Source organism: Mustelus asterias, chromosome 19 (genome assembly GCF_964213995.1).
Source record: "Mustelus asterias chromosome 19, sMusAst1.hap1.1, whole genome shotgun sequence".
Lineage (NCBI taxonomy): Eukaryota > Metazoa > Chordata > Chondrichthyes > Carcharhiniformes > Triakidae > Mustelus > Mustelus asterias.
The window spans coordinates 18,948,736-18,976,671 of record NC_135819.1 but is presented as its reverse complement, the minus strand read 5'-3'; the positions used below and the strand labels follow the sequence as shown (position 1 = coordinate 18,976,671).

At 41.3% G+C, this 27,936-nt stretch overlaps 1 protein-coding gene across 2 annotated transcripts in view; it reads left to right on the top strand.

The window, feature by feature from the left end:
- Positions 1-4,254: 4,254 nt before the first annotated feature.
- pbx4 (pre-B-cell leukemia transcription factor 4) overlaps positions 4,255-27,936 on the top strand; it is a 360,470-nt gene continuing 336,788 nt past the window's right edge. For both annotated transcript variants that reach the window (XM_078235123.1, XM_078235124.1), the window contains exons 1-2: positions 4,255-4,882; positions 12,560-12,633. In XM_078235123.1, the coding sequence (XP_078091249.1) occupies positions 4,704-4,882; positions 12,560-12,633 (253 nt within the window). In that variant the 5' untranslated portion in view covers positions 4,255-4,703. The remainder of the gene's footprint in view (positions 4,883-12,559; positions 12,634-27,936) is intronic.

Sequence of the window (27,936 nt, the reverse complement as noted above, 5' to 3'; positions counted from 1 at the left end):
AAATATGTCAGAGTTTCTCTTAAGAAGTAGTCTTTGGAAATGTTGGTCTCCCATTGACACTTTACCATCCATTAACTCATCTTCATTGTATTCTTGACGGCTTTTTATTCATTTCCTCTTCCAATATGTTCTCCAGTGAAGTGCCTCATTTTACTAAATATTTTTCCTTTTTAAATAACCTTTGAATAGTGAACTCTCTGCCCAAGGAGAGGAGTGATTTTGGACTTCCAGCAATAGTGTGTAGCAAACATCCAGCAACAAAGGGGCCGCATAGTAGCACAGTGGTTAGGGGGCAGCACAGTGGCACAGTGATTAGGGCTGGCATGGTGGCACAGTGGTTAGGGGGCAGCACAGTGGCACAGTGATTAGGGCTGGCACGGTGGCACAGTGGTTAGGGGGCAGCATGGTGGCACAGTGATTTGGGGCTGGCATGGTGGCACAGTGGTTAGGGGGCGGCACAGTGATTAGGGCTGGCACAGTGGCACAGTGGTTAAGGGGCAGCATGGTGGCACGGTGGTTAGCACTGCTGCCTCACAGCGCCAGGACCCGGGTTCGATTCCCAGCTTGGGTCACTGCCTGTGCGGAGTTTGGACATTCTCCCCCGTGTCTACGTGGGTTTCCTCCGGGTGCTCCGGTTTCCTCTCACAGTCCAAAGATGTGAGGGTTAGGTGGATTGGCCATGCTAAATTGCCCCTTAGTGTCAGGGGGACTAGCTAGGGTAAATGCATGGGGTTATGGGGATAAGGCCTGGGTGGGATTGCGGTCGGTGCAGGCTTGATGGGCCGAATGGTCTCTTCTGCACTGTAGTATTCCATCATCTAAATCTAGTATACTCTGCTTCAACTTCAGAAGGCTAACTCACCAGTTTTTTCTTCTTCAGTTCCCTGAATGAAGGAATGTCCAATTGACAGTGCTGTGATCTCTGCCACGGGCAGGTCCAGGTCTCGAATCCATCCCAGCCAGAATAGGAATTGAGCTCCTTGCCGTTGGCACCAATCTGATCCACACCAGCCGTCCAGCCAACTGGCCCCCTGAGGACTCAGTTCTGGTCACCCTATTATAGAAAGGATATTATTAAACTAGAAAGAGTGCAGAAAAGATTTACTAGGATGCTACCGGGACTTGATGGTTTGAGTTATAAGGAGAGGCTGGATAGACTGGGACTTTTTTCTCTGGAGCGTAGGAGGCTTAGGGGTGATCTTAGAGAGGTCTATAAAATAATGAGGGGCATAGATCAGCTAGATAGTCAATATCTTTTCCCAAAGGTAGGGGAGTCTAAAACTAGAGGGCATAGGTTTAATGTGAGAGGGGAGAGATACAAAAGGGTCCTGAGGGGCAATTGTTTCATGCAGAGGGTGGTGAGTGTCTGGAGCGAGCTGCGAGAGGCAGTAGTAGAGGCAGGTACAATTTTGTCTTTTAAAAAGCATTTAGACAGTTATATAGGTAAGATGGGTATAGAGGGATTTGGGCCAAATGTGGGCAGTTGGGACTAGCTTCGTGGTAAACAAAAAAGGGTGGCATGGACGAGTTGAGATTTCCATGCTGTAAACCTCTATGACTCTAAGACTCCTTCCATGCGTGTTGTAATCCAGAGCCATGGACTGTGGTGGCAGAGGCTCCAATTTTCCATCACATGGCTGACCAGGAATCTCCTCCTCTTATCACCTGCCATTTATTTGTTGGAAGGATTTGCAGGTCGATACTCCACTTGTCTAGGCTGCTTTATGAATGTGTCTTCAAGTCCTGGAGTGGGACTTGAACCCTGGCTCAGAGGTGGAGATGCTAACCCAGTGCGCCACCAGACCTCCAATCACTATTTAACATTTTTAACTATTGAACAGTTTAAGTATCCCACACCAGCCTTTCAGTGGCCTCTTTGGGTAACACAGATTTGAAAAATGTAAGCAAGCACATGGCCCTTCATTTAAAGAGGGAGAATCATTGAATCCCCAGAGTGCAAAAGAGGCCATTCGACCCATCGAGTCTGCACTGAGCACCCCGGCCGGTCTCTCTCTCTCTCTCTACCCCATCTCTCACCGCCTGCCTGAACACTGCATTACCCACCTCTGCCCTACCCAGGACTGGCACTAGCCCCTTTCCCATCCGAGATGCAGGTCAGGGCCACATCACTGCTGATCCAATAATCATTCCTCAACCAACAATGCTAAAAACAGATGTTCTGGTCCTGTTCAGGTTGCTCTTTTGCTTTGCAGAACCTGGCTGCAAATTTTCCCACAATATGACTGTGGTGAACCATCGTTGGTTCCCACCAGTTAGTACTGAGCAAGGGTCTGGCCAGTACTATGAGTCTGTATATATGTTACTGTTGGGGTTAGGGTTGGGCTGTTCTACATGTTATTGTTGGGGTTAGGGTTGGGCTGTTCGACCTGTAATATAGTTATTATGGTACATCCCAGTCAGGCTCCGCCTCCTGGGAGAGGTATAAAGGTCACTGCTCTGTCTGGGACCCTTCAGTCTGGGATCGTGTATTATATATGATAGCTCTATTGTAGTAGTCAATAAAAGCCTGTATTTCCTCGAGCATCTCTAGCCTCGTGAGTTATATCGCGCATCAATGACACAGTCTGAACTTTTGGTTGTAAAGCACTTTGGGACGTCCTGAGATCGTGAAAGTTGCTGCTATAAGTGAAAACCTCTCTTTCCTCCTACAGTCTGATAAATATACTCCTCGCCGATTTTGCTGCCTGTGCATTTAATTTTCAGCGCGTCCATTCACAGCCTACTTACTGCATCAACATTATAATAATGAAAATAGGTCACTTGAGTAAGGTAGTGGTGTAAGCCAAACAAAGTGCAAAGGAAACTCTTCTCAGAAATTCATGCACCAGGATGGAAATAGAAGATCTAAAGTTTAAAGTTCTCCCTGTGCCTGAGTGTGCCTCACAGCGCCAGGGACCAGGTTTGATTCCCGGCTTGGGTCACTGTGCAGCGGTTAGCACTGCTGCCTCACAGCGCCAGGGACCCGGGATCGATTCCCGTCTTGGGTCACTATCTAAGTGGAGTCTGCACGTTCTCCCCGTGTCTGCGTGGGTTTCCTCCGGATGCTCCGATTTCCTCCCACAGTCCGAAAGCCGTACTGGTTAGGGTGCATTAGCCCATGCTAAATTCTCCCGAACAGACGCCGGAGTGTGGCGACTAGGGGAATTTCACAGTAACTTCATTGCTATGTTAATGTAAGCCTACTTCTGATACTAATAAATAAACTCTAAAGTTTAGATCTTCCCTGGCGCATGATTTTCTGAGAGAAGAGTTTCCTTTGCACTCTTTGTGTGGCTTTTACCACTACCTTACTTGAGTGACCTATTTTAATTATCATAATGTTGATGCCTTTAGAGGCAGAATGATTTCCCAGTCAACATGTTTAAATTGTCACCTATTAACACATCTTCACAGGCTTGCGCTGCAGAGAAAGGCTGCAAAGGAAAGAACTTGCATGAATAAAAAGACGATGGAAATTGATAGTTGGAAATACATAAAGCACGCTTGCATCTGCTGTGACTTAAAGTGTGCGCAAGTCACTCAATGGCTTATTTTTCGTAAACCATCACTCAAATGTCGAGCATCCTCTCAGTGAGCTGTCAATCAGTTGCTTTTGGAATGAATGAGAGCCTCACAGCAGCACCACGGCCAAAGGAGGAGGCAAAGGAAACCTCTCAACTTGCAACAGCAGCCAGGGGCCGTTGCCTAGCAGCCAGTGTTGCCAATCAGCGGGGCGACCCTGGCGGGCCCGTCTCCTAGCAGCGGCCGGCTGTCCATCAAAGGAGAGAGGGGCGGGGCGGAGTACCCAACCAATCCGGGATGAGGGAGCCCACCCAGCCAATCCAGGGTTTAGAGACGCAGCCCGCCAATCCGGGGCGAGAGGAGACCCAAACATACCAACCAATCCCGGGAGAGAAGCGCGGCCGACCAATCAGAGGCGAGAGAGGGAGACGGGAGGGGATGGCGCTCGCCAATCCGGGGACAGCAGACCCTTGCCCTGTTAACCAATCCGGAGAAGGGAGCGCGAGCGAGCGATGCAAGCCAATCCGTAGCCTGGGAGCGGGGTGGGGGGGGTGGGGGAGATGGGCGGGGCAGGCAATGGTAGGAAGGGAGTCCTCTCACCTCCCCCCCTCACCCATGTCCCGGCCAATGAGGAGGGAGGGTGACGTCAGGTGGGGGGCGGGGCCAGCGTCCTATCCCTCCTCCTCCTCCTCGCCCCTCCCCTACCTTCTCCTCTCTCCCTCGCGCCGTCAAAACAGTCGCGGCGCGAGCGGAGCGGCGGCGGTTAAGATTCAAATCGCGCCAACGTTCGGCAGGAGGAGGGGGAGGGCTGGCGCTGCGCGAGCCGCGGGCCAGTCACTCAGAGCCCGGCGGGCTGGCGGGAGGGAGGGAGACTGACTGACTCTCTCCTCACACTTACCCCTCACACACTAACACCCCCCCTCCCCACAAAGAGAGAGAGAGAGATTCTGACTGGATTTGAAAGAGACGGAAGATATTTCCCGGTGGGGGGAGTTTGTGTGAGGGGAGGGGGTGATTTTTTTTTACATAAAGAAAGATTCCATTTATCCCTCCCCACACACACACTCGCTCTCTCCTCACTTGTCTCTTCCTCGGACACTTCTCATCGCCCCCCCCTCTCTCCCCCCACCTCCCCGCCGCGCTGGTGTTCTTCTTGTGGTCGGTGTGGCCCCCGGAGTGTGATGGAGGATCAGTCCCGGCTGCTGCAGCCTCACCCCGGGGTGGCTCTGGCGGTGCACTCGCTCCCCCCTCACTCGCAGGCGGACGGAGGCGACCCCGAGGGACGGAAACAGGACATCGGCGACATCCTGCAGCAGATCATGACCATCACTGACCAGAGCCTGGACGAGGCTCAGGCCAGGTCAGTACAAAAAAAAACCGCACTCCCCCCTTTTTACAAATCCTTCTGTTTTTTTTATTAAATAATAAAAGACTCCCCTTCCATTGCCGTCCTCCTCACCAGCCTCTTCCTCCCCCCACCCCCCAGCAGCATCTCCCACCAAAACTTTCCTCCCAAACCTTTCCCGCGAACAAGCCAACTTTCTCCACTCCGCTTCTGCCCAGAAAAAACTTCCCCAATCTTGTGAAAATGAATCCCAAAGATTCACCCCCTGTGCAAATTAATCCCATCAGATTTACTCTGTGAAACTTAATCCCAAAGATTTATCCTGGGCAAATTGATCCCCAAGATTTACCCCCTGGAAATTAATCCCAAAGATTCATCCCTGTGAAAATTAATCCCATCAGGTTTACTCTGAAACTTAATTCCAAAGATTCCCCCCCCCCCCACCCCCGTGCAAATTAATCCCATCTGATTTATCCTGTGAAACTGAATCCCAAAGATTCCCAGCAAAGTTTCACCCCTGTGCAAATTAATCCCAAAGATCCCCCCCCCCTCCACCGTGCAAATTAATCCCATCAGATTTACCCTGTGCAAATTAATCCCAAAAATTCATCCCTGTGAAAATTAATCACATCAGATTTACTCTGTGAAACTTAATCCCAAAGATCCCCCCCCATGCAAATTAATCCCAGCAAAGATTCACCCCCGAGCAAATTCATCCCAAAGATTCACCCCCGTGCAAATTCATCCCAAAGATTCACCCCCGTGCAAATTCATCCCAAAGATTCACCCCCGTGCAAATTCATCCCAAAGATTCACCCCCGTGCAAATTCATCCCAAAGATTCACCCCCGTGCAAATTCATCCCAAAGATTCACCCCCGTGCAAATTCATCCCAAAGATTCACCCCCGTGCAAATTCATCCCAAAGATTCACCCCCGTGCAAATTCATCCCAAAGATTCACCCCCGTGCAAATTCATCCCAAAGATTCACCCCCGTGCAAATTCATCCCAAAGATTCACCCCCGTGCAAATTCATCCCAAAGATTCACCCCCGTGCAAATTCATCCCAAAGATTCACCCCCGTGCAAATTCATCCCAAAGATTCACCCTCGTGCAAATTAATCCCGGCAAAGGGGCGCCCTGGGCGCATTGACCCCGGCAAAGGGGTGCCCTGGGCGCATTGACCCTGGCAAAGGGGCGCCCTGGGCGCATTGACCCCGGCAAAGGGGCGCCCTGGGCGCATTGACCCCGGCAAAGGGGCGCCCCGGGCGCATTGACCCCGGCAAAGGGGCGCCCCGGGCGCATTGACCCCGGCAAAGGGGCGCCCTGGGCGCATTGACCCCGGCAAAGGGGCGCCCTGGGCGCATTGACCCCGGCAAAGGGGCGCCCTGGGCGCATTGACCCCGGCAAAGGGGCGCCCTGGGCGCATTGACCCCGGCAAAGGGGCGCCCTGGGCGCATTGACCCCGGCAAAGGGGCGCCCTGGGCGCATTGACCCCGGCAAAGGGGCGCCCTGGGCGCATTGACCCCGGCAAAGGGGCGCCCTGGGCGCATTGACCCCGGCAAAGGGGCGCCCTGGGCGCATTGACCCCGGCAAAGGGGCGCCCTGGGCGCATTGACCCCGGCAAAGGGGCGCCCCGGGCGCATTGACCTCGGCAAGTGGGCACCCCGGGCGCATTGACCCCGGCAAGTGGGCACCCTGGGCGCATTGATCCTGGCAAAGGGGCGCCCCGGGCGCATTGGCCCTGGCAAAGGGGCGCCCCGGGCGCATTGGCCCTGGCAAAGGGGCGCCCCGGGCGCATTGGCCCTGGCAAAGGGGCGCCCCGGGCGCATTGACCCCGGCAAAGGGGCGCCCCGGGCGCATTGACCCCGGCAAGTGGGCACCCTGGGCGCATTGGCCCCGGCAAAGGGGCGCCCCGGCGCATTGACCCCGGCAAAGGGGCGCCCCGGGCGCATTGACCCCGGCAAAGGGGCGCCCCGGGCGCATTGACCCCGGCAAAGGGGCGCCCCGAGCGCATTGACCCCGGCAAAGGGGTGCCCTGAGCGCATTGACCCCGGCAAAGGGGCGCCCTGGGCGCATTGACCCTGGCAAAGATCCACACCCATATTACTGACCGACTTTTACTCAGTAGTTTGTCTTGGGATAAATATTTGCACTTGTATGTCAAAATAAATAGATTGTTATACCCAAAATATTTCTAAATTTGAAGATATATCTAAGCTATGTCTAAAGTATATGCAGTTATATTTAAAAATATCTAAATAAATAGATGCAGTTATATCTAAAATGTGTCTAAATATGAAGTGATATCTGAAGTGTCTAAAATATATGCAGTTATATTTTTAAATGCGTACGTAAATACAGTATAAGCAATTTTATCTAAAATATATGTAGTTAAAATGTATGCAGTTATATTTTAAATGTCTGTCAAATCTATGTTTAAAACGTCTGAAATAAATTTCTCCTCTTATATTTTAAAATATGTCTATAGATAATGTCTCCCCACCCATCATAGTCTCAGCTTTTGCATGAAATGCCCCTTCAGTGTATTTATTGTTGAGTGCTGAATTTTGGCTTGTGCACTGTTTAAATCCATTCAAAATAATGAGATGGGGGGCGGGAGGGCGGTGGGGGAGAAAGTTGAGAGAAATCCCAGTCATGTTTGTCAGTCCAGAAGTGGGAAGGGTGAAGTGGGCCCTTGCGATTATAGATCTACCTTTGACCAAATAGGTGCACCCAGAATGTTCATGCTGCTCGGCGGGGAGGTTCTTGGGTACATTTGGGTCCATAACTAAAATGTTTAGCCAAATGCTAATTAAATTTCTATTTGACTAATGTGCCTTTTGACCTTTTAATCAAATTGGCTAATGGGTTTGTGAGTACAAGGACAGCAGCAGGCAAGGAACATCTCCAGCAACATTTTGTAATATAAAAAAACCATCTTGAGTTGCAAGTAAATGGACTGTCAGATGAAATGTAGTTTGTGCAAACTTCCCAAGGGATTGAAGGAAAACAAATAGTAAAAGTTTCTTCAAAATGTGCACTTGGCATCTGCAATTGGTTGGCAGTTTGAACAAGCTGAATAAGTTGTTTATTTCACTGAACTGATTACTTTGGTTAAATTGAAAGGTTTTGTGGTGATAGTTTTGCAGAATGTTTTTTGGCGAAGAGAGAATTTGGCTCCTTGAGAATTTTGTGAAGAATCTTGTAATTGTGCTCACATTTGCAAAATGAAATCAAGGTTAGATGCAGTGAAAAACCTTTTTTGATGTGCACTACAGGTTGAATTAAAACTGCCATGTATTTTCATGTTTGCAAACTGATTATTGCAAGCAACTAGTGACAATTTAATTTACTTTTAAAATTCCATCTATGTTGGTTTTACTTATTTCTAAATTGTATTTCATTTATAGTGTTTGATTTTATTTTTCTACCAAGAATCAGTGTGTTACACCTTTACTTTTGATAATGCCACTTCATTTTGAGTTTATTGCCAAATGTTTTGTGAGAAGTAATGTGAATATGATTAAAATACCTTGATTTCTCTACCAGTTTAAAGAAAACATGCAGTTTGGTTCGCATGAAGCATCCTGTGCTTCAGAGAAGCAGAATAATGGCCATGTACACATGTTGGAAGTTTTTTTAAATACTTGCCAGTCTATTTGAGGATGATGTGTACATTAAAAATAAGCTTGCTGATGCATATTTTTCCATGTGTTCTTATATTCCCTGCATTTTATTGAACTTACTAACAGTAGAGAAAAGAACATTGTGGAGAATTATGAGGTTATATTCTTTCTAGGTTTTTGGCTAAAATGTGGAATTGCATCAAAATAGCAGGTTGCCCGAAACGCCAAAATCAGTGCTGTTACTACTGGTCATTTCAAATTGTGTTAGATAGTTTTAAAGTGGTGGAACAGTCACTTAAGATGATGGAGACAAGGTTGCCAGTAAGCTTTTCAGTATAGTTCAGTAGTACTAGGCAATTGTAGTAAAGCACTATTTATGTCTATGATTACTTTGGAGTGTACTTATTCAATACTAATTGCACTATGATGTAGATGAGCACAATGATACCAAAAAAAAATCCATAAATTCTTTTTGCACTTTAATCCTTTTGACTATGTACTTTAAAGACTAATTGATTACAAATTTTAATCAACAGATAATTAATCTATTCATCAACTTGTCATCAAGCCAGTCAGCGTTGGCATTGTGACGAGGATGGGTTATGAGATTAGAGAAAGGGAAATGAAATAAGGCCAGGATCTGTTTGCTTCAAAGTGAAATGAAGTAAGCTTTGAGGCTTTACAACTTATATACACCCTCAGGTTCTGATTCTGCTCCATAGGAATTAGTGACATCGTTGCATTCCACACTGAAGTATACAGTGTCTTTTTATAAAAAGCTAATTCATATGATGAGATATTAACGTCATCGTGCAAGACATTGAGTTCATTTTTAACCAGAAGCATTTCATATAGTAACACATACAAATATTTGGCTCATTTTACCAAAGTACTTATTTTACTAGTTTCACGTTTGCTTTTGGAAGGCACAAACTGAATTTACATTTTATCGAGTGTACTGTTAGGTTGTATAGTTTACTGTTACATTGATTTAGACTTAAACACTGCGTGTCATGTTTCCTGTTGCCTTCCTTGAATGACCTGCTGCATTTCAGACACTTGTGCAATAAAATATCAGTTGAACAAAAAATGGTACATTTCTGTATGGTGTTCTTCAGAAAAAAAGGAGACATCTAAATCTTTCAATTGGACTTCATTATGTGGAATATATTTTCTGGATTTCTCTATATGTTATTGGCTATGTTTAAATGAGATGTTTAATTACTTGCCATAAGTTGTTAGTTCTGCTATCTTAATTGGTTAAGCTAAACTTAGTAAACATAAGCTTACATGTTTTATCTTCTGTGTTTATATATGGAAAACGTGTTCTTGTGTCTTGATCTGATTACATGCTATTGAAAATGTTGTACTCCGTGCATTGAGATGCTGAGAAGTTCTTAAATTTGGTACTAGCTTCTTCTGTTTAGGCATGTTGATCCTTTGCTTCTCATAATATTTTTATCCCTTCCTGAAAGCAAGGAATAAAATTATTGTTTAAAGAGATTTTACCACACTGTAGTTAAATATTTATAACCCAAGATTACGAACTACGCATTGTTTAAAGATTTTGGCTGCTAAACAGAAGTACCGAACTGAAAGGTACTGAAGAAATTGTCACCATTTATAGTAAAGTGCTGGAAATCTGAATTTTATCGGAAGGGTGGCCTTGATATTTGCTTTTACTTGAGCATCGCAATTTTACTATGTTTATTATGTGCCGAGCCCTGTGTTTCATACTGAATTTAGCTTGAAATTTAATACTAACCATTCTATTTCTATATATCTACCAGCAGCTGGTCTGCTATTTATTCTCAGCACCTTCACTTTGATACTGCAGATGTTTTTTGATGGCTAACATTGTAAACTGCAGGTCGAACCAGTCAGAAAAAGCAAAATTAACGAGAGACCTAGGCTTTGCAGCAGTCAGTTTCTGTGGCTGACAACTACAGTTTTCTTTCAACCAAAACTGAATTAAACACGTGTGTGATTTCTAGCTGGCTTTCTTCATCAACTCCTTGGTGATGGGTTTATTATTTCATTAATATCTATCATATTTACTTACACTGCCATTCTTTGAATTTTGTCATGCGTGATGAGTTGTGTTTTTATAGAGGCGCATTGTTGTGTTTCTTCGTTGTCAGACACTATGTGTATCAATGTTACATGCGGCATTGAACTGGGCTTTTGGTGATTGGATTTGCAGAATGATAATATACTGGGACACATTTAGCTGCAGAATTTGGGGTTGCAATGGAAGATAGTTTGAGTATGCTCGTATTTTTTCTTTATTTGGCCTATTGGAAATAGATTGCCGTTTTAGAACTTGTCTAATTTTAAAAGTTTTTTATAGTTATAATATACATTTGTGCCTGACTGGCAAATGTGGATCTTAGGTTATTTAGTGTTTTTTTAATACATAATTTCCAGCAAACTTAGTCTCACCCCTTATTTTATAAAGTAAAATTGCAGTATTTCAAAATCATTTGTAAAATACAAACAGAAACATTGACACTATTGTTGGCATCTTTTCAAATCCTCCAGTAATTGCTTTTTCTACATGGTAAATGTAAATGACACCAAGTTATGTTATTACATTTGTGTTAGCTAAAATGCTGGTATTCTCATTTCATTCTTTGATGTACTCTCTGTGGTTAAGTAATAGGACTGCCTTAGGTGAAGGAAGAATGCTTCCTAATGAATGGTACTTTAAGCATTTAATTAAACTTAATTGACAATAATGGACTGGAAATAGTTTTGTTTTGTGAAATTTTACTAGGTGCTACATATACTTTGCTCGCTTCTCTGGTTGGTTATCTAACCGTTTACAGTTTAAATGTGGGTAAGCAGTTTTAAATACAGCTTTCTACTCTTAAAATGTGCCCCCGCACTGCACACTGCTTAAACACAACTGGAGGTGATTGCTGTACTCAGAATGAGCCTGTAGATTTTTCTAACATAAATACTGCAGTGGTTTGGAGGGGGTGGTTTGGAATTTAACATTTTTCCATAATTACGATTTGCGGTTAATCTATAATCATTTAAAAAATATAAATAAAGGGTAGGGTAGGTGATTATAAATTAAGTGTGTTGAGACTGGGTTTCCGAAATCGGACTCGTGCTTCAGTAAATGCATCTTGGTATTAAGAGCTTTCTTTAATTTTAAATATCATTTGTTTATTTAAAAGTATGTTGGTACTTCAAGAGCTTTAAACGCAGTGATCGGCCGTTCACAGTACACATTTTAAAATTTGCACCAAATTAAATATTTACCTTTTAAAGACTTGCGGCAAAATAAAACTTGGATTGCGAGGCATTAAACTTTTAACATCGCATATAAGGTTTTGTGATGTTGAAGTTAATTCAGTGTACAAATAAAAGCTCGAAAATAACCGCGTGTAGCAATCTTCATTCAGCGTGAAGATTACTCCTTGCAGCCATACATACAATATATAAAATAGCGTAATGGAATAATGGACCAGTTTTACTACCACTTCATTATTTAATACATTTTTGAAACACTGTAACCGAAAAGGTGAAAATGTTTGAAAATAATGTTGTGAAGGTTTGCGGTTCAGAGGAAGCAAATGAGATGGACATCCTTGGACATCTGAGGTAATAAGGAAGGATAGTACGGAATAGTGGTGTATTAACGTTTTCTTGTAGAACAACTCGGTGCCAATACCGTGTGTTTCCGTGTCTCCAATAGGTTATCATCAAACAACAATAACCCTTTGGGCAGTTAAACACTTCTTTGTGCGCTCCCTACAGCCTTTGTTTGAAATTTATGCATTTTTGCAATAGGCCTGCCGTATATAGCGATTTAAATATTTTCACCTATAAGCGAAATTTGAGTTCGGGAACTATTTCAGCCCTTGTTGAATATTTTCAGGTCCAGTCGCTGCTGCGCAATCTGAGAAAGATTGCTCGTTATTTTGAGTCTGTTATACCTTGTTGATTTTTCTGAATACTGTGCATTCTGAGAATGTGTTCTGCTTGCTGAACTCAGCGTTTGCCATTCGCATTCTGTGGAAAGCGATCCTAACGTATTTTTAATTACTTTGCAGAAAACACGCGTTAAACTGTCACAGGATGAAACCGGCTCTCTTCAGCGTGTTATGCGAAATCAAAGAAAAAACAGGTACTATTTAGCAAACAGTTTCAAGTCCTTTCCCAGTGCGAGAGTCAGACATAGCAATGTTAGTGCGATCAGAACCCTGGGAGCCCGGGCCAGACAGGCGCCGGTACTTGCAGGTACTGAGTCGGCCGGACAGGCGCCGGTTATTTGCCAGCCTCGAGTGGGGCAGAACAACCGCTTATCGCGTCTTTTGCTAATCACTGGCGGTTTTTACTGATTGTCCTGGTTTGCATTTCCTTCGCTTGGTTTGGTGTAATTTAAGTGTATTTTAAATGGTGATTTGGACGAAAACGGTGAAAAAAATTATTTGAGCAAAAAAGTGATAGCGTGACTTTCAGTTTGTTGTCTGCTGAATTTAATTGTGTTGAAATTAATTGTAGCCATTTTCTGTGATTTTATATAAAAATGAGAATGGTGTATAGCAGATTCAAGTGCGTTAGGTGCAAATGTGCGTATATATTTAGGAAATACGAAGGTTGCAACAAAATCATAATGTGTGAAAGTAGGAACCTAGAAAAGAATCGGTGGGCTGGAAATGGCAGATCCAGGAAGCTTTATACAAGCACAATAGAAGCAGAAATCTCAGGACAAAAGCATCCCCGTTTCCTTTTATTATCCGACGATTAGCAATCACTTCACAAAGTTTGGGCCTTTTGTCTGTTCTAAAGATTGTTAATGAGCCTATGGAGAAGTCTCTTTTATTAGTTTGGGGAAGGAGCCAAAATAAAGGCGATTGAATTGCTATTCTCAGGCATTATTTAAACAGTTTAAAAGATCAAGGTTTTTCAAAAGATGGTAAAAGGAGAATACACGCTAACCCTATATAAGAATATCTTTACTGAGTTTGATCTTTAAAGACAATATTTATTTGTTAGATCAACTATGCTGCTGAAATATAAGAATTAATCATGTTTATTACTGATACAGTCTGAAAAAAATTAAGACCCTCAAGTCTTTTGGGTTTGTTTGAATGTTTTTGTAGTTTGGTTTCGGCTGATCTAATTGGAACCTAATTGATAGCGCATCTAATATATGCTATACTTTAGGAAGTATAATATAAACGTGCAAATATTGGGATGCATTTAGCTGAGATTTGTGTATCATAGGTTCAGAAAATTAATTTAGATGCTGCTGCATCATGAATTGTAATTGGGGATTTCCAGGGAATGCTGTAGAATTGACTGGAAGTTTGCGGGTTCCAGTGTTTACTGTATGTGGAATTGTATTGCACTATAACTTGTTTTGAAAAGAACATATGGATATGCCTTTTTAAATCTGTATCCAGCATTTGTATTTTTGTTGTGTTGTAGTAGTTTTAGATCAAACTACTGCACACTGTTTTATTTCATTTTGTTTCAAATAGAACATATAAATAGCATTTAGAAATGATCAGTCTCAATTTACAATATGGAGTAAACTTGTACCGTGCAAAATGTGCCAGGATATCTTTAAGCTAAATCATTTATTTTAATGAAATAAAGCTTTGCAGTAATGGTTGCATTTCTGCTGCAGAATGTTCTAGATCAAGGTGGTTGCTAAATGCTTTTTTTCTGCACCTTCAACAGTATTGTGAAAAGTTGGAAGATATGCTGAAATGTTAACATCATCTTCAATCATGGCAGCTGGAGTTGTCAGACTGCAGGAAGTCTGGTTTTGGGCTTGCTGCATATCTGACAATTTCACCAAAGTATCTTAAACTTTCATAATTCTAGTAGAGGGAATGAAAACCTGAGTTTTATTGTAGTCTTTCAATTCTAGTGTTATGTGGTATGTTTTACTGAATATGTATATGTCTTTATGAAATAAAGTCCAACCTTCATACATATGGAATAGATGTTCACCAGCAATGTGATGTGATCCATGTCTCTATTTACTCAGCCTACCTGGCTAACTTGGAAGTGGGCTGTGGTCAACCCAAGTGCAGTCATCCCACTGCCAGCCATAACAAAACAAAGCCTGTTTCTGTTTTTTATTTTTGTGGGAGGAATATTTTTGTAGTTGGTGCCTTCACTAAAGCAAAATCATCTCTCTGTTCTGCTGCAAAGTATTAAACAGATATTCTCCACATAAACAGGAAATCTGAGATTTCATGCAGTGGAGGGGCTCTAGTGCAATGGTTAATACACTGACCTTTCACCTCTTATGACCCGAGTTCAACTCTCCCAGATTGCTGCAATTAATGTTGCCTCTCTGAGCTGAAAGAATTCAATGTAAAATAGGTTTTTTGACAGTTTTGAATCTAGGTCCTGATGAGCAGGAATCAATACCAAATAGCTACCTTAATTTGGCACTAATTGGTGTTAGTTGGCTGTCTTGCTCACAAGGGTGCCGTAACTGGTATGAGAGGTGGACAATCTCTCACTGGTGCAATAAGCTGTACATATCTGAGGCATGAACTGAGGCACACTGTTCAAGCAAATTAAAGCGTGTCTCAGTCTCTCTCTTTAGAGATCGAGGATCTTGATGACAAAATGGGCGGAAGAGAAAATGTCTTCCACATTACAACACTGGTATCTGCCAGTTTAGTCACAAAATTCACATACAAATCTAGAAATACCCCTACAGTAAGTCACAAGGGTCTAGCTGTACCCTACAAGATGAAAAGTAAGAAAGATTCTAGCAATCTAAAGAGAAATTAAAAAATGAAATTATGCAAAACGTTTTTCAAAACTGCCTGGAGGGGGGAATCTTTGTTCAAAATGATAGCCTATATTTTTGTTTTCGTGAATGCTGATAGATTACCCAATCTTGCGCAATACTGTGGTATTGAGCCATTCAAACTAAAAAAAAATCCCAGATCTGGTCTCTGATCTGTGCAATTTTAGACAGCTTTATTTGGGGCAGCTGTGGGCTGGGTATTGTTGGGCTGATAGGCTTCCAGCTGCTGATTATTGACTGGACATTTTTTGAAAAATCCTGTGCATAAAGGTGATTAGGATAGTGCCAGGCCTGATTCTGCCATCCTATCTGGTAGAATGTCCACTGTCACTGTCTACGTTCCTACGCAGAATGGCCATTTGGAAAAGCTTTCAGAAGGATGCCAGAGCTGTTGGAAATGTACTCTCTATCTTCAGGAGAGGAGAATATTTTAAGTAATTACAAAGTATTTTAGGTCAAACTTGTGTTTTTAAATATTGGTGTATAGTTAGTAGCCTAGGGTTAGTTTTGTGCTCAATCAAATAGTTTTCTTTGCACTTTTGGGGTGTATTATTAAAAACAAAGAGGGCCGCTTATAGGGAAACTTTAAAAACATTTTTTTTGTTTTGTTCTGTAAGGGCCATACCCCCTCAGACTTCTGGAGCAAGAAACCACTACTGGACACATGAGGCAGTAAAACCTCATACTTGTCTCTTCTCTGTTTGGTATTTGGCAATGTGAAATTATACTGACCCGTTTTACTTAGAATGTAACTGCCTTGGTGACCTCAGTATACCTTGGGAGTCAACTTGTGGAACACATTGTGTGTCGTATGATGTTTTGGGGATCACTGTTTAAATTCATACTCTCATTAATTCACATACACTGATCTGCTGAGACTGGCTCCTGGTATTCTGGTTTAGGGTTTATCCACCTATGCTTCAAGTACAACTCTTCTCAAACCTCTGGGCCCACAAATTCAATCAGGACAAACCATCAAGTAAGAAGTACAAATAGGACTGAGTTGCTTGAATTTCAGGGGCTTCATGTTCTATACCCATAAGGACTCACTGGATGTAAGTTTTGTGAGAAGTTACATTGAATGTGGTGAAACAAAATAGTGTGTTTCTATAGAGGCCAGAACGTTTTTAAATATCCGACTGAGCAACATTTCAAATTAATTTTGGTTTCTTGTTACCTTTGAATGTTAATTTACATTGAAAGTATTTTTGAACTTGGTATTTATGGCTCTTGGCTCTTAAGATTTAAGTGCACTTGTGACATGATATTGGTGTGAAGTGAGGCAGTTCAAATTGATTAGCAGTTTTGTATTGAATTATTTAAAATTGTAACATTTGTGCAATGCTGGAGTGTATTTTAGCTTGACAGGTGGTGAGTTGTGTAACATGGAATCGGGGTTTGCAGTGGTCTGAAGAGCTGAAGAGAGGTCGTTGGTGTTGGAGTAAATCATGATCTGTTGGCAAAGGGAGACTCGGTTAGGGATGGTGTTTCCAAGGGGTTTCAGTGGAACGTATGCTCAATACTGTATATGCTCTCATTTTGGAAACTGGCTGAGGGGGCGATATGGAGCTAAGTACTTTCATTTAGGGTGCCTTCATTTGAAAATTAGTATGATAAGCGTGACGTAATAGAGGTTGTAGAAACTTCAAGGGCACAAAAAGAAATGTGTACCTTCTGGAATAGATATAGTATATTGAGGTGAGAATGCAGTCACAGATCCTATATTTGATTTATTGCATAGATGTGTACTTGCGCACAGTACATAAAGCTTCATGATTAGATTTTCTTTCTAAGGCATTGGAATGCGAGTGTCCAAACTGTGCGCCATGTCCTGAGACTCAGTACTTGACCATTTTAAGCTGAAGCAGTTCTATTCATTTTTGCTTCATTTCTTGAAGGGCTGTTGCCTCATTAGTGGATCAATCATAATTCAAAACGCCAATGTCTTTAAGTAATTTCACATATAAATCAATAGTATCTCCTGATGTGGTCCACAAAGTTTGGATACATCAGTAGAGCTATCTTATGGATGGAAAGTTTAAATTTATTGATTTTAACACAATGCATTGCAGCTTACTATTTCATGCATTTGAAAAGGGAGGCAAAAAACCAGGAAACTAGATGTGCAGGTTGGGTGGATTGGCCATGCTAAATTGCCCTTGCTGTCCCAAGGTGCATAGGTTAGGGCATTAGCAGGGTAAATATGTAGGGATGGGATGGGCCTAGGGTAGATGCTCTGCTGTAGAGTTGGTGAAGACTTGATGGGCTGAATTGTCGTCTCCTGCACGGTATTGATTCTATGATTCTATAGGCCAATTAGCCTAACATCTATTGTTGGAAAAGTGTTGAAATCGTTATTTAAGGAAGTAATAGTAGCATGTTTGAAAAATCATAATCAAGCAAAGTCAGCATGGCTTCATGAAATGCAAATAGTGTCTGACTAAGTTATTAGAGTTTTTCAAGGAAGTCTCAACCAGAGGGGAACCAGTAGATGTGTTATATTTAGACTTCCAGAAGGCATTTGACAAGGTACCTCACAAAAGGTTAAGTCATAAAATAAGAGCCTATGGTGATGGAAGTAATATATTGGCCTGGATAGAGAACTGGCTAATGGGCAGGAAACAGTGAGTGGAGATAAGGAGCTATTTTTCAGATTGGCGACCTATTACCTGTGGGGTTCCACAGTGATCAGTACTTGGACTGCAACTGTTACAATATATATTAATGACTTGGAGGAAGGACGCGAATGTACTGCAGACAAATTTGCAGGCAACACAAAAATAGATGGAAAGACAAGTTAGGAGAGGGATAGTTTTCAAAGAAATAGTGATAGGTTAAATAATTTTAGCAATTGGAGTATAATGTGGGAAAATATGAAGTTGTTCGTTTTGGAAGGGAGAACAAAAGAACAGTATTATTGAAATGGAGAAAAACTGCAGAAGGCTGCAACACAAAGGAACTTGGGGGGTACTTGTGCACAAAACACAGAAAGCTAGCACACAGGTGCAGCAGATAATCAGGAAGCAAATTGAATGTTGGCCTTTAAGGGAGTTGGAATATAAGAGCAGGGAAGCAATATAAGGTACTGGAGAGACAACATCTGAGGTGCTGTGAGCACTTTTGGTCCCCTTATTTAAGCAAAGATATTATTTTATTGGAGGCAGCTCAGAGGAGGTTCACTAGAATGATTCCCGGTATGGAGGGAACATCTTATAGAACATAGAACATAGAACATTACAGCGCAGAACAGGCCCTTCGGCCCACGATGTTGCACCGACCAGTTAAAAAAAAAACTGTGACCCTCCAACCTAAACCAATTTCTTTTCGTCCATGAACCTATCTACGGATCTCTTAAACGCCCCCAAACTAGGCGCATTTACTACTGATGCTGGCAGGGCATTCCAATCCCTCACCACCCTCTGGGTAAAGAACCTACCCCTGACATCGGTTCTATAACTACCCCCCCTCAATTTAAAGCCATGCCCCCTCGTGCTGGATTTCTCCATCAGAGGAAAAAGGCTATCACTATCCACCCTATCTAAACCTCTAATCATCTTATATGTTTCAATAAGATCCCCTCTTAGCCGCCGCCTTTCCAGCGAAAACAATCCCAAATCCCTCAGCCTCTCCTCATAGGATCTCCCCTCCATACCAGGCAACATCCTGGTAAACCTCCTCTGCACCCTCTCCAAAGCCTCCACATCCTTCCTGTAATGTGGGGACCAGAACTGCACACAGTACTCCAAGTGCGGCCGCACCAGAGTTGTGTACAGTTGCAACATAACGCTACGACTCCTAAATTCAATCCCCCTACCAATAAACGCCAAGACACCATATGCCTTCTTAACAACCTTATCTACTTGATTCCCAACTTTCAGGGATCTATGCACACATACACCTAGATCCCTCTGCTCCTCCACACTATTCAAAGTCCTCCCGTTAGCCCTATACTCAACACATCTGTTATTCCTACCAAAGTGAATTACCTCACACTTCTCCGCATTAAACTCCATCCGCCACCTCTCGGCCCAACTTTGCAACCTGTCTAAGTCTTCCTGCAAACTACGACACCCTTCCTCACTGTCTACCACACCACCGACTTTGGTGTCATCAGCAAATTTGCTAATCCACCCAACTATACCCTCATCCAGATCATTAATAAATATTACAAACAGCAGTGGCCCCAAAACAGATCCCTTATGAGCAAAGGTTCAGTTTGGGATTCTATTCATTGGATTTAGAAGAATGGGAGGTTATCTCATTGAAAGGTGGGGATTTTTAAGGGGCTTGACAGGGTAAATGCGACATGATGTTTCCCTTCATAGGAGAGTTTAGGACCAGAGGGCATAATCTCAGAATAAAGGGGCGCCAATTATAGACTGAGATAACAAGGAATTTCTTCTGCAGGTTCAGCCTTTGGAACTCTTTGCCACAGAGAGCTGTGAAATGCAGAGTCCTTGTGTATATTTAAGGCTAAGATAGATTTTTGATCAGTAATCAAGGATTACAGGGAAAGGGCAAGAAAGTGGGCATGAGGAGCAGGCTCGAGGGGCTGAATGGCCTACGCCTGTTCCTATTTCTCATGGACATTTGACTTTGACTTGCACATGTAATATTTCTGTAAGCTGGCCCGTATGGAAATAGGGTTTATATTGGTAGAGAACATAGGTGTAATATCAGTACATTTTGGAATTACATAAGTCCAATCAGTAATCTGTCTCTGTGTAGTAGCTGAATGTTTGTCTTTGAAGGGAGAAAGAATTTTAAGAGGAAATCTGATCAAATACTGATCATTTCCTTAAAATGGTAATCAGTTAAAGTAGTTACCAGGGGCTGTTGAAGTTACCTCTGGGTTACAGAACATGTGATTGAGCTCTGAAAAAGAATCATACGGACTCCAAACGTAGCCGTTTCTGTTTCCACAGATGCTTCCAGACTTGCTGAGACTTTCCAACAATTTCTGTTTTTATTTTGTGATTTGTCTTTCTGACTCCCCATGTTCTCTCCATTATGATCATTTTGTAACTTTTCATTAAGTATGGCTATGGGAAGATTAAATACATGGATGTTGATTCAACACATACTGATGTTCGGTAGAATTCCTTACTGATGATTTAAGAGAAAACCGTGCCTGTAGTAAGATTGTATGTTGTCTGATAAATCTTAAATTTAGCAGGTACACCATCTTTCTTTGGATTGTCTTCTGTACACAAGACTAATTTTACTCTATTTCAACAAATTTAGCAGATTTTAAAACAAACAATTGACTTATTGAATATCACTTCATCATTTAAACTTAAAGTTCCAACCAAACAACTGGATCATGATGAGCATAGTGATAAACACGCTATAGATCTGATGGGCAGTTTGTGTAAACAGTTCATGGTAGTCAATGAAAAGTTAAAAACTGTTGACAAACATAGATGAGCAGATATAAAGTTTCTGAACTTTATTGCTAAACAATTTGAGCTTTGCTCTCAGTGGGTATTTTGTGTCAGTAAACAATTAAACCATATTTACTGAACTTCACAATAGTATGGGCATACTTGGAGAGCTAATTTAGCTGTTAAGCAAAATACTGCTGATGCTGGAAATCTGAAATGAGATCAGAAGTTGCTGGAAATACTTAGGTCCAGCAGCATCTGTGGAGAGAAGAACAGTCAACATTTTGGGCCGAAGACCTTTCATCAGAACGCTGCTTTTTATTTTTGGGGTGGTTTCTTTTATTTAAAAGAAATAGAATTTAGATTTTTTTTGCATAAGATTAAAAATTAAATAATAGCACAAGTACAGAAATAACCAGATTGATAATTTGTGCAAAGTTACAGCAAGTATTGATGGTTTTGAAACCAGTCTTGGGAATATAGGAATAGGATTAAAACTGGTCATTAGATTGTAGGAACATGAGGGAATACTGCAGTGGCCTGAACATTTTTTTCTTGTTACTTCATTGCATGTTCCTATTTGCTCATGGGATATGTTGGAATCTACTACCTGAAAGGGTGATGGAAGTAACTTTCTATAGGAAATTGGATAAATACTTCAAAGAGGAAATATACAAGGTTAAGGCAAGAGAACAGTGGAATGAAACTAATTGGATAGCTCTTTCAAAGAGCTGGCACAGGCATGATGGACTGAATAGCCTCCTGAATAACACTACATGATTCCAAGTTGCAAGTTACACATTGCTTGTAGTGAAGCCTGAATGAGGAACAGTGAATTTTTTCAGCATTATGGTTATGTTACAGTCAGGAGACTGATGAGTAGGGCATGTATGCCTCACTGGAAGATTAGTACCCTGCAAAGGTGGTGCAGCTAGGTCCCAGCAGGAAAAGGCCACGTAGAAGATCAACATTGAGAGAATAGAGCTGTGTTGAAAATTTGAATTGAAGCACGATGCAGGAATTGGTAGAGAGGATAACAGGATGGTGCAGTCTTGTGGTATTGGTTATCCTGGTTATAACTGACTGAAATCTAAGAGGTCGGTTGAACCTTGAAATTCTCCACACTTCCAAGTAAAGGTTAAGGAGCCTGCAAAAATCTACAGTTTCATGTGACTGATTTTTAGTATTGTTTTGTGATATATAATGCAATTTTTTCTATCTAGTGCGCAGAATTATGTTGGCTCTGAAATTGCTGGGGTAATGCATCTGGTAGTGAACACATGAATCCGAATTTCTCCAGATCTTGATATTTTTGTGCTGCAAATTGCTGAGTGTACAAAATAATTATGTCGCAGCGACATCAACAGGGGCATCATCTGAGACCTTTTGATAGTCTGGTCTATCCCATAACCAATGAATTTGAAGGACAGAGAAAGAAATTAAGGGAATTAGAGTGAGATTGGATAGAGAAAGAAGTCAATTCAACAGAAAGATTGAATTCAGAGACAGGAAGGGAAATTGAGAAGAAAAAAGAATTAATTTTTAAAACCTCTAGGAACAATTCACTCACTGTCGACAGGAATGTGAATCTACGGTTTCACTTGTTCCCTTTTGGAACTCTGGGATAAAAATGTATATTGAAATCATAAATCAAGCTATTAACAGTATCCTTACAACATGGAATATCAGCTTTCAATGCCAGTGCTGAGATTTATTCCTATTTATGGCACAAATCCAGCAATTTCCTGACGGTCATGGGGAGGTTGATGATGACCTCCAGTATTTGTGAGGCAAACAGTGATTTGTAACTTGTGGTTCCATTCCTTTTAATGTACTAATAATGTCAGGTATTGTTAATTTGCCATTTTACCAGCAATATCTGAACCATAGCGTTTCAGTTAGGACCTACTTGCAACAGTGTTATGATTAGGTTCATATGCTACAGTGTCTGAATTTACTGAATATCTTTAAAAGCAAACTGTAAAGTTTGTTCACCTTGGCTGATAACTTAATTCTGTCAGTGTTTAGCTCTCAGTAATATTTTGCTACGGTCACTAAATATAGTTCAGAAGTTTCTAGCTGTTGAAAGTTTTCTCAGCACTTAATAACTTCTTTTGTTCTGTCGATCAAGTACAGTTATGAAAACTCCTGACATTTGAATAGATCTGGAAGCCAGGTGCCAAGCAAGTTATGGCTTCTTGGCTAATAGAGACCACCCCATGTTACTGCCAGATGTCAGTGTATGATACACTTGAATTGGATCTTATAGGTGGAATAAATTTGCGGAGCATTAATAGTTTTTGTAAATGTCTGCGCACCTTGTTTAAACATAACTGTGTGCATCCTGAACTGTTTGCCTCTGCCTGGAGCCAAGCCACATATGTCCTTTTGTCTCCCGAGGTAATGGTTTGCAACAACTGTCCATAATATGTGTAGAATAATGAATAATAATTATCCCAGCATGAGTCATTGCCTTCAGCAGAGAGAAGCATGGAGAAATCTGGGGAAGAAAATTGTAAGCAATGAAAGTAGGCTGTTTGGCAAACCAAAGCTGCTGCTTCCACAGATCACGTATCTATAGAAATGAATGTCAGAAATATTTGGCTAAGGAATTCCAGATTTTAGATTTATGTCTTTGTCACTGTATTTAACATGATCAATTCAAGAGTGTTGGGATATATTTGCAATAGCTTCCCTATGATAATGTATGTTTTTAGTAGTTTCAGTTTGTGTTTTTCCCTTTTACCTGAGTACAGTTGTAAGTTCTTGTTTTAAGACGAGGGAAGCCAGTAATTAATAGGGAATTGATCATTCCTTTATGCTAATGGATATTGTATCAAAGTAAATGTAATTCAACTGCTCGACATTGGCATGAACTATCCTTTTTATAACAACATTTAAATCCAAATCAAGGAAACTACCAGGCAATCTCTGTCGGATATGCCAATTCACCGGATGCTTTCCACAACATTAGGGACCAGTTGACCTCTACAGTTTTGTTGAACCAAATTTTGTTGTTTTGAGATACACTAATTCAATCCTAAACTTCAAATTTGGCAGTACTCCCTTGGCTTTGTTATTTGTGGTGGTATGCCTGTCAAAGGGAGGCATTTGTTGGTCATCTGATTGGGTTTACATGAATAAGCATGTCTCCAGCTTTATCATTTTGAACAGAGTAGCTTGATATCCGTGATTTGTAAGCCTTGCTGTTAATACAGTACTTAAGGTGAAGAGTATTTAATTCACTATTTTTTCCAGTTAAGTAAAAGAACTGCAAACTGCTGGCAAAGCTAGTATATTTTATGATTTTAAGTCAAAGAGCTTTTCATTTAGGCCCTTTCTGGTGCTAATTTAGCAATGCCATACAGTATTTATTAATATTTTCATATATAGTCAGCAAAAATTATTTAAGTTATATGTAATAAAATTGGTATTCATGGTTGATTCTGACACTGCTCGTGTAATAGTTGGTTTTGCTATCTAATTTTAGAAATCTTGTGGAATAACCGATAATTGGAATAATTGGTCTATCCTGTAGATTATAACAGTATTTTTCTTGTGTTCACAAGTGTAATTATTTGATCCTGGTAGTTATTAAATGCAATAGGCATTCACATTAGATGGAGTGTCAAACCTATGAATGGCTATTGCTGTTTGGAGGTACAAAATCTTCTGAAAGCAGCTATTCATCATGTACTTTGTGTCTGTCATTCACAGGGACTTCTAATCCTGAACTGACCCATTTTTATGCTATTTATGCATACTATGTTTATGGAAAATGTGTTTTGCCGAGACACACTCTACAGCTTAGGCTATTATATTTAAGGATAAAAATATAGGGGATATATATATATATCGCAACTTATTTATAATATACGATAAGTATATATTATAAATATATTGTATAAATTATCCTTAAAATATTAGCTGATATTTTGTGACATTGCATGTGGTGAGTGAAGACTAAATGCAGAATTCTGTCCAAGCAGTTTTGAGAGTGAGTGGACAATTAGAACAAGGCAGGGAAGGAGAGCAGAGCAAGAGATGGGGATTGGGCAGGCAGGTGGGCTGTGGTGAGTGAGGTGGAAAAGGCACAGAAACCACTTCATCAAGGAGTGATAACTCATATTTCATCTGAGATGGGGTGGGGTGGGGTGGGGGGAGATTAAGGAATTGACTGTGTTTCCCTATCCCCGGAGTGGAGGAGGATTCAAAATATTAATTTTTATATATTAATATTAAAAACCGCTCTGACAAAGGGTCATCCAGACTTTAACATTAGCTCTGTTCTCTTTCCACAGATGCTGGTCAGACCTGCTGAGATTTTCCAGTATTTTCTGTTTTGGTAAAAATATTAATTCCTGGCTTAAGTTCCTCCCCTGCTTCCCTCCCGATTTTTAATGAATTGATAGCTGTTAGGAGTGGGAGGATTCGGTAGTATGGTTACCTCATTGACTGTTTGAGAGCGAGAGGTGTTCAAAGGTTGCTCAAAAGGGTTTGTGTTGCAGCATTGCAAGTTTAAATTGCGTTGGGATTACTGGTGCGAGGGCAACAGACCCTCTTCACTTGGCTTGTCTTGAGCAGTCAAGAGGAACTTTACTTGGGTCTCGGAGAATAATGCATATTTACAAAGGAACCAGTAACTGTTCTTGTGCCTTGTTTTTCATTATATCATGGGGTGGCACAGTGGTTTGCACTGCTGCCTCAGAGCCAACCTCCTGTGACTGTCTGTGTGGAATTTGCATGTTCTCCCCATCTTTGCGTGGGTTTCCTCCAGATGCTCTGGTTGCTTCCCACAATCCAAAGATGTGCGGATTAGGTTGATTGGCCATGCTAAATTGCCCCTTAGTGTCGGGAGACTAACAGGGTAGATATGTGGGGTTATTGGGATAGGGTCTCGGTGGGATTGTGGTCAATGCAGGCTTGTTGGGCCAAAATATCCTCCTCCTGCACTTTAGGGATTGGATGTCATGCATCTTTCACTCTGAGCAGGATGAAAGATGTATGAGAGTTAGACCAACATTTCCTCACTAATACCTTAACAGGTATACATTGTAAATGTCCCATTAAAGTACAATCTGCTGTACAACTGGTACTGGGAATAAGCGTAAATGCTTTTGCCATTGATAAAGCCTGAAATGAGACTTTTCAATCAAATTGAAACGGAGGTTTTGTAATCTCTTTACCAATTTTTGATGGATAATGAATGTGTTTCATGTATAGCTAATGACATTCTTTAGAACTATTTTCAAAAAGTCATACATCTGTTGATATTATTCGTCATATTTCTTGATTTGCAATGCTAAATGATGACCAACATGACATTCCATAATTAGTTTTGCGATGTATAAGGGTGGCAGAGTAGTTACCACTGCTGCTTCACAGCCCTCGGGAACTGGGTTCAGTTCCAGCCTTGGGTCATTGTCTGAGTGGAGTTTGCGCGTTCTCCCCATGTCTGCATGGGTTTCTTCCAGGTGCTCCGATTTCCTCCCACAGGACAAAGGTGTGCGGGTTATGTTGATTAGCCATGCTTAATTGCCCCTTAGTGTCAGAGAGATTAACCAGGTAAATATATGGGGTTATGGGGATGGGGCTTCGGTGGGATTGTTGTCAGTCCAGGCTTGATGGGCCAAATGGCCTCTTTTTACACTAGGGTTTCTATGCTAACTGTGTATTGCTTAAAATAAACATGATGTCAAAGCCTTTTGTGTTGCACTCATCAAGACTGATGCAAGAATGACAAATTTTAAACTAAGAAATATTTATATTGTATGAGAAAAGGATTCTGATTTGTTGGCAAGTTGAATGCGCCACACAATTTTCTGGAAAATGTGCCAGGGAACTATTCCCTAGATTTTTGTTTAATTCGATAAAAGCACAATGCCTGGACGTGTTCCTTTTACCTGTAGAGGACAGATTCCGGCATATGAATATATATGTAGCTTTCTAGCAAGTATAAATGAATCACGTTGTGACCCTGACTGATGCACTTAAATTATATTTTAGTGTAATTCTTAACACACTGGAATTGTACGGCAACCCCTGTCTAACCGTGACATGTCAGTCGTCCTGGGCTGGTTAATTTAATAATATTGACTATCTCACTTTGCAGCTGGAACAAACCCTAATATTACAGTAGTAAAGTTATTTGAGTATTGATTTAATTACTATGACAATACTAAAATGTTTATTTTGTTGATCTCCTGGGTTTCTGCTCAGTAAGGAGATGCATCGGTTAATAATAACCGGAGTATTATATCACATGAAGCTGGGTGTATCTGTGAGGTTGCATATTGTAATTACTTTGCATTCATGAATTCAGTTCATACTGATTGCTCTCGCTCTCAGGAAATATCAGACATGAGGCTGGTCTGTTTTCATTAAAAAATTAAAAGTCAGACTTTGAGGTTAAAAACAATTGGGTATTTTCTATTGTTGTGATTGTTTCCATGTAGATTATTTAGGTTCTTTCCCCTTTCTTTAACCCAGAATTTGAATTTAAATCCTGTGACTCAGTAAGGTAGAAAAGTGGTCTGGGTAAAGTTGCCACATGATTGATTGAAATTTTACATTCACAAAACTAGGAACAAGTCGCAAAAGAACAGATATTAGTTTATCAAATTGGAAAAAAGTTCCCAGTGAGTAACATTGGAAAGCATCTAATGAAATAAATCAGCAACCACTATGAATAGAAAGGGCATAAGGGGAACCAATGGAATAACTCTAAATACTTCAGAAAATGCTTTCAGCTGCCATATTTTTTTAAAGTGGAGAAGCTTAATGTTGGCAGTAATGTTTCAGACATACAAAAAGCTCAATTTACAAAAATAAGAAACCTACCCATACAGTAATATTGTGTATTAAAATTTAATGATCAGTTTCCCATTGGAAGCCTCTGTCTGAGAAACCAAAGGCATGGAGAGAATTCAGTCAGTTGAAGAGACTTAATATAATAGATAACCACATTCTAATTCTTATTATATTGGACTGACATTTTCCCCCAATAATAACTTCAGTGCACTTATTTTAATAGAAATTGTGGCTTTTTACTGTATGTAGTGTAGAGTACCTTACTGTTAACTGACCTGCACTTTATTCTGGAAAATGAATGGCAGTTCATTGATAGAGTTACAAATCTCTAAGGAAAGTTTGCCCAATAGTTGTATGTAAGTGGCGCTGATGTGCACAAAACAGGCTACTTTTAGATGTCAGATTTTGCTGTTAGTGCTTTAGCATTACGCAGTAGCTGCATGTCATTGTATCT